Genomic DNA, 12,320 nt, shown 5'->3' with positions numbered 1-12,320 from the left:
CAGCAATTCCTGAGGCCGACAGCCACCTGTTGGCAAAGCCCTCTGCTCCCACGGCCTCGACATTCCCAACTGCAGCGCTGCTGTCAGGGTTATGTGAGGTGTGGGCTCTGCGAGGATTTCGCTTCAAGCATCAGCGTTTTTCATGTGATGCAGGTTACATAACTAGGAGTTATAATGCAAATAATGTGAAAAACGGCATTCTTGTATCAGCAGACTCAGAAATTAGCGTGGGCTGGCTGGAAATACACAGGATATACAAAAGGCAGCACACATTTTTGCTATGAACTTCCTATCCAAGATATGGCTGGCTAAGACTTAAAACCAGATGAGGAGCTCCACGGCTTTTTAGATGTGCATTGCAGAATTCACCCAAGTTCTGAACAGCCACAGCCAGGGCTCCGGAACCAAAGTATCTCCCAGAAATAAGGCATAATATTTCTCCGTGTCAGTGCAAACTTTGGGTTTTTTTAAACAATGTCTGTCAAGGGTGAAGGACGCAGCTGAATGGCACTTTCCCCCTATCTCATTTAGATATTGACTACAGCACAACCAGACAGGTGGGCTGATTCTGTCACCAACTGAAGTTGCCAGGACTGTGAATACTGCCACTTATGGATTGATAAATGGACTACATGGACTAATTGCATTTCAGCCTCTCTGGACAGATGGCAAATCTTACAGCCATATGTCAATTATTTCCACCGCACCAGAAGTATATTAACGCTTACCAAAAACATTTAAAGCAATGAGATAATCTAAAATATTTTGTTTCCACAAACTGGGATTGAACCAGCTCGGAGGGGCCGGGCTCTGTCCCAGCATTCCCACTGGGCTCAGGCTCGATGCCGGCGGACATCACACAGTTATTGATGGGAGTGGATGAGTCCCCAGCTGGGCACAGCACTGCTGTCATAGCCAGAGGAGAGCTCGCATTGCTGTAGCTGTTCTGATTGCCCTTGCTCAGTTGCCGCTATTTGTGGTTTGATATTCCAGCCGCCCTGTGAGCTGGCAGTGCTCAGGTACAAACATACTTTTCCTATTTTTATTTATTTTTCCGAATCCCTTTTTGCTGGAGCTGTGCTTTAAACCCCCACCAGCTGGACTGCAACCAGGGAGTCATCCCATCTCCGCATCAACACCACTAAGTTGGGCAGCACTACTTCAGCGCAACGCCTGGAGCTCATCCATTTACCAAATGCAGACAAAGCACTGATGGGTGACATATCAGGCCAACACACATCCCCAGTGACACAACCTGCTTGTGGCCACGTCCCTTATTAATACTCTGCTGTAGAGCTCTGAACCTTTTGTAGGATCTATGGGGCAGTAAATTCACCCATCAAAATCATCCAAGAGCACATGCAGGAGAGGTTGATCCTCCCTGCCCTAGGTTACTGTTTATTTACACCCAGCAGATGTGACCAAAATCAGCTCAATATATTCTAGCTAGGCTTTTTATGCTCGAATAATAGCTATGTTACACAACTCAATGACTTCTTGCTTCATTTACAGAATATAAATCCAAACATTGGTTTTAAGATAGGATTAAAATCATGTCTTGTGTTACATAGCAATTTGTTTCAAGTGCACTCTCATGGCAGGAGACGCTTTGCTAGTGGAGGCAGATGCATACACTCTTTATACCAGCAAAGGAGGTACCAGCTTCCCCTGCTTGCCATGAGTAAATTATAGCAGGTCAAGAGCTGGGAACTGAGCTTTAGACCCTGTGGTCTAAAATTAGTGCCTAGTGTTAACGTGCAGGATGATCAACTGCTCACCCAGCTGCTGCAGACAAGGTGCCAACTGGTAAGAAGTTCTTACTATGCTTTTTGCAGGTTTACACTTTAGCACCCTAGGAGTTAAATCGCTTGGACTCAACAGGCCTCTAATACAGAAACCAATGTTCTGAGAGATCTTTTAGGATTTACTACCCTTAAATGACAGGGGAAAAACAAAAGCATTTCAATGGCCCACTTCTTCATAGACAAGAAGACTGACCCACTGTATTACCACAAAGCCACCAGTGAAACACAGGAGCAAGGACGGGTGGCAGAAGACTGAGAAGACAAAAGGCAGGAACAAGAAGCTGAGATCTGAGATGTTAGGTGTGGACAGTCCTATCGGCCTTAGAGAAACCAGCCACTGTTGTAAGGAATAAGAGGTAACATTGAACTGTCCAAACCACCCAGCAGCCACGTGCCTGGCCTCTCGTCTGGCCAATAATTCAGAAGACATCCAATAATGGAGCTGACGAGCATAAACTCTTTCCAGTACAGCCCTGTGTCACTTGTGTGATGTAACAGTTACCTGAAAGTGCTCTATAAATCAGTGCAATGTTACATTTCCACATTTCATGGGAGAGGCCTCCCAGAGCTCACAGCACCTCCTCGAGAGGATGATGCCAATTCATAAGGTAAGAACGAAAGATTAAACTGGGATTGGATGTTTTGATTTCACTCCAAACACTAAGACTTAATTTAAAGCTTAAAATATAAGGACTTTGGCAATTCCTCCTGCACAGAATTTGGAATGCTAATTGGAACGCTAATTCCTAAGTCAATGGAGAGATGTTCCCGTAAATGGATCTAAACAAGGGGCACACAGGGTTACTGCTTCGAAAGCACAAAACTCAGAGCAGACTAAGCAGAGGGAAAAGAGGTGACTGTGACCAAAGGGAAGGCCTTTGCCCCAGGCACTGTGAGCTGGAGGCAGCAGCGCTCTGCAAACCCAGCCTGCTCTCTGCAGGCCAAGCCAGGTGAAACCAGTGGGAACACTGAACTGGATACTGCAAATTAAGTCCTTCAGAGCTAAAGCATCTCCCATGGTATGCAGCTCTGGAGGCCTCAGAAAGCAGATGCTCACAACTATCTGTGCCTTGAGAATGGCTTTGAGACCAGCAACACCAAGGGGGCTGTGAGGAAACTTTAAAGACATTATTTGTCCTCAGGATCTCTCCAAAGAGAAAGCAGAGTTTAATGTCATGCAGAAAGCCCATTCTCCTGCTCTGAAGCACAAAGGAAGGTAAAAGAAGCATGGAGAGAGCTCACAAAAGAAGCACAGATCCATGAGGACCTACAGAGCTCTGCAGGAGGTTGGCCTCCCCACCCACCCCAAGGCCACTTCCCCAAAGCAGCAGCTGACTCCCCTACCTGCAGCCTACCCTGGCTCCAGAGCTGCAGTTTTCTCCCCCCCGGGACAAGAAAAGAGGTACAAGCTTTTAACTGAATTGCCTTGGATCTGGGTGTAGCAAAGCATCAAGTCTTTGTTCTCAGCCAAGCTAGTTTCCATTCATGTTGAAAAAGACCACAAACCAAATCAGGGTCTTTCTATGCATTTGGGTTTTTGTTTGTTTGTTTTTTACATGATCCCTGAAATAAAACCTTGTAAGACAACTTCTGTAAACAAGCAACAAAAAACAGACTCTCTCTGCAGTGGAGTACATATAAGTGACAGACAGCTGTCATACACAAAAGATAAAATCATCATGAAGAGAGCTCTCATTCACCTCTGTGAATATCAGTCAGCTAAATCTCCTACACTGTCTCATGAAAGAACAAACTCCTCCCTCTTCCAGATGGAGGAGTGGAGATTACTGTGACAATCAATGGATTACACACATACATACACAGTGTCCAAAGAGTCATTGTCTCTGACACCCAGGGGCAGTCACTACTTTACCTATGAGCACCTGGGGCTGCCCCACCTACACAGAAGCTTCCTGGCAGATGTGGCAGCATTTTGGCTTTCTGGCTGCCAGCATCATGGGGTACATGGAGGTGGAAGATGTGGAGGCTTGCCTGGAGGTGCATAGGTATAGCCTGGCTAACATAGGGTGATGCCAAGGCAGAGGCAGGGGAACACATGGGCAGGAAGATGTAAATCCTGGAGGTGCCATAAATAATAGGTCACTATGCTGGAGACAGCTTTGCACTGGTGTCTGCAGCTGCCTCCCAGAAATGGGCTTCTGCTCCATCCCTGGGCATCACTGACACAGCCAGTAAGTGGCTGCTACAACCCACAGGTCCTGCAAGCAGTGCAGTGGCCTCTGTGTGGCCCCAGGCTCCGGCCACTGAGATGTGCTCCAACTCAGAGCATCTCTCCCCTTTACTGAAAAGCTCTCATTGACAGTTTACAGTTTTCAATATCACAAACCAGGTCACATGCTCCCACTTAAACTACTGCAGGGAGACATTTTAGATGTGTGCAACAGATTCATAGTGGGAAGCCTGAATACAAAAGCCCAATAAAATCAGGGAACGAAACAAAGGGAACAAGAGAGTGTTGCTGCTGCAGATCGTTGGACAACTCACCAAAGCACAGAACCTGAGTCAGTCCCTGCAATGCAATTAATATGAAGTAGAGAAAGCGAGCATCTCTGTTGAAGCACTAAGTCTGCAGAAGGGAGAGCCTTACTGACTGCTCCCAGCACTGGCTCCACTACTGCCCATACTCCAAAGGCAGGAACAAGCAGTGATAAATACTGAAAATAAGATGCTCAGACCTCCATGTGATAAAATTGTTTCCTTCCCAAGTTTTTCAAGATTGAAGCTTCATATTTTTTCCTGAAAACACAGTGTTCCCTCTCTATTGAGAATCTACTGCAAAGGATGAAGCAGAGGCAAACAAGAAGTAATTACACAGGGCGCTTGTACACACCACTTCACAGTCCATAAGGAATGATCTTCAGCACAACTAGGAATAGCTCTAGGGGAAAAAATTATATTGGACAAGCTGGCTATGTAATCCTGAATGTATCCCAGAGAGGTCTCTGCTGCCTTGCTGCATCAACGTACTAAACTGGGCTGGTAGGAATGCAGTGGCAGGGCTTCTCTTATTGTTACAAAGCAAACGCCAGTAGGGAACAGTACCTCGCAGCTCCAGAGGGCTCATTCCATGTCCCAAGGTGTAGGCAAAGGAGAGCAACTCCTACAGAAAATGTTGAGTTTCTAAATCCTGTAGGCTGCAGTGAGAATTCCAGACAGAAATAAGGCAGTTCATCACTTCAGCAATCCCTACCATCTCGCATTTTGATAAACCCCATTGGATAAATAAGATCAGGCTGGCGTGTGGGGGGGAGGACGAGCTGCCACAGAAGGGAACCAGCTCCGCACAACAACCAGCAGCTACTTCTGCTCACACCTCCACTGCCAGGCCCTCCCTTCCCCTGTGTCAAATCTGCTCCCTCTTCCCCACCATAAAGCCACAGTTGTTTTGCAGCTAACGCTCCCAGCCTTGCCAGCCTTCAACATAAAGCCCACAAATCCTACAACACCTACACAGCAGAGCCTACTGCTCCCATATGAGTCATTAAGCAGGCTGTCCCGCTTAGTGATGTCATCCAGCAACACCGATTTCTTTTTTTTTTTCTTTTTAAACAAATCCAAAAATGCCCAGGGCATCAATTATTTAAAAGATTTTCTTCATTTGAATCCTGACCCCAGTGGCAAAATTATCATTATGAAGCATTTCCAAGCAATGCAGGAGGGCCCCATCGCCTCTAATGGTCGCTGCATCGACGGGGAGCGAGCAGCCAACCCCCCATGCCACGCAGGAGCTAAGCTCTGAGCATCCAGCAGTGCCGGGCAGATTTCTCCCCTACGAGCAGACAGAGAGCAGCTAGCATGTGTCATCAAAAATATAATCAAACATCAACTGCAACACCCCATCTCGTACATTTTGCAGGAGCAGCTATTACACAAGCCCTCCTCACCGTCCCCAACCCGAGCGGAGTGATGTGTGGTTCTGGTGCAGCAGTAACCTTCCTTGATGTTAATGGTCTATTCCCTGCCTAATTGCTCTTGCCATTAAAAGTGCTCCTTTATAGCTCAAGCTTAAATGCTTCCTGTCTTTGTTTGAAGGCAGTGCCCTTGCCTTGCCACATTCTGAGATTTAATAACAGGATTGTCAGCTATTTACAGCGCAGAGGTGAATTATTGGGAGAAACTTTGCTGAAATATGTTCCCCTAAGCACATTTACATCCTAAAGAGCCACCACCAGAGCATAGCATCAATAAGCCACACGCTGTACTTGCAGCACACAAGGTGCACAGAGGTGATGGATGGTGCTCAAGGTGAAAGCGGGCACAGAGCTCACCGTGGGACACCCTGCAGGCCTCCCCACTCAGCAGCTGCCCTATCAAAAAGTCAACAGGAAAACCAATGGCTGACTCAAAACGCTTATGCTTCCTTAAATATATTTTCATGGGTGAGGCTATTTATTGTAGGCACTGCATTAATGCAGCCAAATGAGTGAATAAAAAGCAATGCAGAAAATCAAGCTGTGAAACCGGGCTTGTGCCCAAGCTTTGGGTTCCCAGCAAGCTGACTGCTCCTCTCTGCCCTTTCCAGCCATACAGAAAACCCACTCATACAGTTGCAGACACTTCGTCACATCCCAAACCAGTTAAAACTATTTTCAGTTACAGGAGTTGAACATCAAATAACTCTTCTTAACATTTCAAATGATGCTTTTGTTACCAGGAGACCTCCTAGCCCTCCTCTTTTCAGACAGAAGAGGGACATCCCAGCTTTGGGGAGGATATTTTATTTATGAGCTTATCCTCAAGTGGCAATCAAATTAAGTGATTAATTAGGCAAGCAGCTAAAAGAAACTTGGCTGCAATTACTTTCTCAGCATTAAAGTTTTCTTTTTGCTCGCTGTCTTCAGCGCTGCCTGCATGAGTAACTTGGGCTTTGAGTGTGCCAGGGCACTCCCGCCAGTTGTGGATCTGAGCTGGTGTCTTTTGCTGACATTCTCTCTAGCAGACTTTACGTTGGATTTGCTCCTGAACCCACAGTCTGTCTCCCATGTCAGTCATTCATTCACTCTGTCTTCCCTCTCCTCTTCTCCTAGTCTGTTCCATAATTCCTCCCAATCTCTTATTTTCCTGTATGTTTACTTACACTGGGATTTTTTTGCACTAATTCAGTTGCACACATTTATCTACAGCATTACAAACCTCTCACGCTGCTGTGTCAGAAGGGACCAGAGCTCCCATCCAGCAGCAGTTGTGAGGGATTGCCCCAATATTGGGACAGCAGTTTCCTGGCTCATCACACAGCAGTCCTGAGCACACACACATCCTTATGGCAGCCGAATGCCTCTGCCTCCACCTCCCTGAGCTCCACGCCTCTCTACCCCGATTAAAGTTGTATTAGACATGTGAAAGGAGCTACAAAGAACAGGTTTTATACATTCTGTTGAGGTCAACTGAGTTCTCCCATCCATTTCAGTGAACTCAAGATGCTGCTGCAGAACTTGAAGCTCCCTGGACCTGACTTTTCCACTGGATTGTGTGCAGACACCTCTATCTGCACAGAGACACTGAATTCTGCAAAGTGGAACAGCAGCCATTCATCCCCACTCTGCAGAAATAGGAACAGCTACATAAGGAAGCAAGGCGGTGACAAACCGAGCATCCCCCAGCCAGCTGCCTCAAGAATCACAAGAAGAGCTGCAACGTCTGTCAGATCTCAGCCTCTTGAGCTCCAACACGACCACCAGTTGGAAGCTGAGCGGTAGACCTCCCCATCCCCAGCTGAAGGACACTGGCCCGGCAGCAGCACCACGTGAGGTGGCATGAGGCCCTGCACCAGGATGCTACTCCATGCTACAGAGCTTCTTCATCAGCTTATCACACCGTGGTATCTGAAGTACTGAGGGTACTGGGAAAGGACAGCTTGGACAGCATCCAAAATTAATATCCTCCCATAACACTATTTTCATCACTGTTTGTATCCTTCACCTTTTGCTTCCCTTCTCCTCCCTTCAGTCTTTTACCTCCCAAATTGTTGCAGCCATCCATCCGATGGACATCGCTACCAGCAGAAGGGAAAGTGCAAGGCAGACTTCCCTGACACTCTTAAATGTCACTGCATAATAAAAGCACTGCTCTCAGAAACACTGGCCCCCAGCTGCTCCTTCTCATAATAAGCACCACAGGAAGGGCACAGATGTGCTCAGGACCCAGGCTCTGTGCAATGAGATTGCTCAGTGTCCGGCTCAGGTCTGGGACCTCACCTTCTCTATCTCCCTGCAGAGAAGGCAGAGACACCCACTGGGTGCCCATGGCAGCAGCACGGAACAGCACCTCACACCAGCCAGCAGAAACATCTGCTAATTCATCATTAACCTATAAAGCACACACACATCCATCCTTGCGTCGCTCTCACATTGGTAGGCAGCTTTCTGCATTCATCTCTAACACTCAGAGGCCCAATTCTCACTTGATATGGTTTTATAAAAACAGATTTGAAACTTGAATTTATTGCCAGAGGATATTTAAATTAGTTGAATTTTAATCCAACAGATAACATAAATACCAGCTTCAGCAGCAGTGAAGTGATTTCCACATCTAATCCAAACTTGTGACATGCCTCATAACAAGAAGTATTTTGTAACTGACAGATATGGAAATGCAAAGATACTGAAGAAATGAAAATAGTAAAAGAGCATAAGCACAAAGGATGCAGCTGGCCAATACCTCCTTAAACCACCTTGTAAGTGAAGCAGCTTCATAACTGGAAAGTTAACTTATACTGCTCAGATTGAGGCCAGCTAACTTGGATGACAGCTGTTCGATCAGAGGGCAAAGCCCACGAACACTGGAGCCACAGAGAAGCTGCCCATCTTCTTCTCTTTGGTTGCACTTGGCTTGCAACACCAACACCCAAATAAAGAGATTTGCAGACAGAAGCCTCTACAACTGGAAATTTGGTACAGTGTGTTACATTTAAACTTAGTCCCTTGTACTGTTGAGCTGGTGACAGCTGTCAGATAAGTTGGGTAGAAGAAAGCAGTAAATTACAAGAGGGTTTTTCTCTACAAAGTAAACATGTGCATAGTGAGACCTCAAGCAACAGCTTGACCCAAAGACATGGTTTGCACGGACACAACAAGCACGGTACCAGACTGCTTTTGCTCATACACTTTGTTTCAACATCCCCTGGCTTCCACGCTTCATTGGTTTCCAGCATGTGAATGACTTCTGTAAAACTTGACACTACCTTGCTGCCTACTAAGCTGAACTAAAACAACAGTTTAAATAGCTCAGCTCACAGCTAATAAGCAATTTAAATAGCTTTGCTGAGCTCGAGTGGCTCTATCGGGTTTCATAGCACCATCCGTCACTGCCAAACCCATAGGAAGCACTTAAATGAATCATTAGCAACAGTCACCCCCAAAGGAAGAAAACAGAAATAGAAAATAAATAATAATAACATATTTTAAGTGCTAGGAGTCAAGTTATTGCCACAGTTCCTATGGGAATCTGCCCCACGTGTGACACCAAATTGAGCCCAGTAAGCAAATCCTGTGGAATCACGGGGACAAAATCTTCTCCTTCAAATAAGGCTGAGCTCTGTGCTGCCCCACACAGCACAGGGCTGGGTGAGCACAGAGATGCCCATCTCAGTGAAGGAAAGGTTGTGGCGCACAGGCAGAGATGGAGCGGGGGTGGCTCCTGGCCAGGTGTACCGAGCCCTCCCACCAGGACTTGAAGTTCTCTGTGCCAGAAAGGTGAATGGCAAGGTAATGACGTGAGACACCTCCAACACATCCATGCAAAAAGCACCCTGTCTGCACTCAGCACAGAGCGTACCCATGTGTGCAGCCCATGCTGCAGCCCTAGAAATGAATGGTGTCAGGAGAGTGAGCTCCCATCAGACCAACAGGAGCTGACTGAAAACACACACACTGAATCAGGTACCAAACCAGACTGACGAGCACAGCCCAACCTGCACCCAGGGCACTGCAGAGCCCTTCCTGGGGTAGCACAGCACCAAGCAGGGCTGGGAGTGCTGCCTCCACCCCCTGGCTGCATTTCCTAGCTGAACTCACCCAGCAGCACAGAGGGCAGTTAAAAACGGCAACAGCAAACACCTGCCCTTAGAGACACACAGGTGCAGAGGCACAGGTGGGCTTCCCTGGACCAGGTGTTGCTGCCCAGCCTGAATTCAGCAGGGCTGCACTGCCCCGGCAGAAAGCACATTGTGATGCTGCTTTACAGGACCCCGAGGGTACTTTATTTAATTCTAGTGGAACTTTACATGCTGTAGAAGCAGATGAGCCCCTTGTCATCCTGCACTGAAACATCAGGAGACACCCACTTGGATCTTATTTCTCCCCCCTGCCTCTGGATTTTTATTCAGTGTTGCCAGGTATCAAATTCAGGCACATGCATGGCATTTTAATTCATTATTTATCCATACTGTCTCAAATTATAGCACTCTGACAGCAATACACTGATCCAGAGGGAGAGTTCGAACAGCTGAAAGCAGCACGAGGATGCCCAGAGCCTGGAGAGCAGCACCTGGCCACTGGCGCTGAGAAGGAGGTGTAAGAGAGCATAATGGCACCAAACTACAGCAAACTGAACGTGTGGGCTTGGAATCCCCCAAGGCGTTTTGGTCGCGAGATTCTCCAACATCTAGGCTGGAGCCTAAGGAACCACGTTCACCTCCACTCCAATGTTCAGCTCGCACACCGCTCAAACGCCAGCACTCGGCTTTTGTCCTCGAGTTAAAGTTAGAGGATAGGAGAAAGGCACGAATGCTTTGGGGGAAACTCGAGATGAATTCTGCGAGAGATCGCCGCGTGCGAGCAGAGATAAAAAATGAAAGGACGAAGGATATGTGCAGATTGCCGAACGCCTGACACAGTTCGGGCAAGTTTCAGCCGCGTCTCCCGCAGCCGGAGCGGGGCACGGGCAGCTGCCGGCGGCTCCGGGCACACGGCACGGCGCTGCCCGGGGCTGAGCGCTGCCCGCCGGACCCCCGCCCGCTCCCCGCCGCGAACCCGCGTCGCTGCCCGCCCGTCCCGGTGGGTTCGCACCGCCGACCCCGGGGGTTTCGCTCCAGCTCGCTCCGCCGGCGCGGTTCGGTGGGAGCTCCCGCCGCGGGTAAATGATTAATTGCGCTACAAAACGGCGGCTCCGGGAGCGACCGCAAAGCACCCCCGGCACTCCGGCACCTGCGGCGGGGCCGGGCCGGGGCTCAGCGGACTCACCCCATGTCTCGGCACCTCTCGGAGGCGGCGGCCCCCCCGGGCGGCTCCCCGCGTTCGGCGGCCAGCGGCGGCCGGGTTCCCACTTCGCACATGCGGCCGCCCCGCTCCCGGCTGGCTGCGGCTACCCGGCGGCACGGCGAGGCGTCCTGCTCCTCCTCCCGCCGCCTCCCTTCCCCCTTACATAACCTCCCTCCCGGGCGGCGGCGGCACCGAGCAGCCTCCCGCGGCACCCGCCGCCCCGCCAGGCGGCAGCGCGGGGGCGGTGGGGCGGAGCGGGGCGGAGCGGCGGGCGCGCCCCCGGGGTCCCTCCGCTCCCCGCCCCCGGCTCGGGCAGGAGCCGAGCTGCCGGGATGGGGGTGACCGGCAGAAGGTGGAAACCCCGCAGAGGGGGAGCAACCCCAACCTCCCGGCTCCTGCCGCCCGCCTCGAGGATGCCGGGGCCAAAACTTTGGGGGAAGTTGTGGGGGTGGCTACCGAGCGGACCCGCAAAACGGGAGCGCTGCCTCGACGCCGTGAGACTGAGAACGGCGTGGGGCCGTGAGCCGACCGGATCCGGCTGCGGTCCGAGAGCCCGGAGAGCCCTCCGGCCCCGATCGCAGGGATGTCCCGTGAAATACAAGCCGAAGATTTCCTGGCTCAGAAGGGAGCCGGCTCTGCCCGTGTCTTTACGCTTTTAATCTGTTTTCCCAGGGAAACGACCAAATCCCCGCATCCTGCAATGGATCCCAAGGAGCTCTGGGACCACCGGGCAGCTTCAGCCCCCTGGCCCGGACAGCCTCCCACTGGCCAGCCCCAGGCACAGTCTGCATCAGAGGGACGAGCGGCACCGACTGGCTTTGAGCCCTCGCAGCAGCCCTGCAGAGCAGTGCCACACACGGTCGCCACGCGTTACTTCCCTCTAGGTTCCGTGAAAATAAAGAGGGATGTTTCCTTACTACTGAAGGCAAAATCGCCCTAACGTGGAGGTGCCGCGTTGCGCGGCCCGTGGCAGTGCCGGTGCCCTCCGACATTTGCAAGACGCAGATCCATACAGAGCCATGGCCCTGCTGTCCTGCTGCTGGCTGAGCAGGCACGGTTGTTCCCTGGGAGAAGGCACCGAGTCCACAGAGAGGATTTTAGCTTCTCCCACAGAAAGTTATAATTAATACCTTGCCAGCAAGAGTGATTATTTTCGTCTTATTATCTCGCATCAATTCACATGTCCTTTCATGGCAAGTTTTGAAGTTGTTGGAAAGGCTTTATGGCTGCTTGCATACCCCCGTGTGCAGTGACACCAGCACAGCCCCCCACCTTAGCAGACAGCTTATTCCCGATG

At 50.0% G+C, this 12,320-nt stretch overlaps 1 protein-coding gene across 1 annotated transcript in view; it reads right to left on the bottom strand.

Annotated features, from left to right (window-relative positions):
- HOMER2 (homer scaffold protein 2) overlaps positions 1 to 11,240 on the bottom strand; it is a 52,316-nt gene extending 41,076 nt beyond the window's left edge. The window contains exon 1 of the mRNA XM_072345704.1: positions 11,006 to 11,240. Coding sequence (XP_072201805.1) covers positions 11,006 to 11,097 — 92 coding nt within the window. The 5' untranslated portion in view covers positions 11,098 to 11,240. The remainder of the gene's footprint in view (positions 1 to 11,005) is intronic.
- Between the last annotated feature and the right edge of the window lie 1,080 nt (positions 11,241 to 12,320).

The sequence above is a fragment of the Excalfactoria chinensis genome, chromosome 10 (genome assembly GCF_039878825.1).
Source record: "Excalfactoria chinensis isolate bCotChi1 chromosome 10, bCotChi1.hap2, whole genome shotgun sequence".
Lineage (NCBI taxonomy): Eukaryota > Metazoa > Chordata > Aves > Galliformes > Phasianidae > Excalfactoria > Excalfactoria chinensis.
Note: the sequence above shows the minus strand (reverse complement) of the source record. Positions and strands in the feature narration are given on the sequence as shown.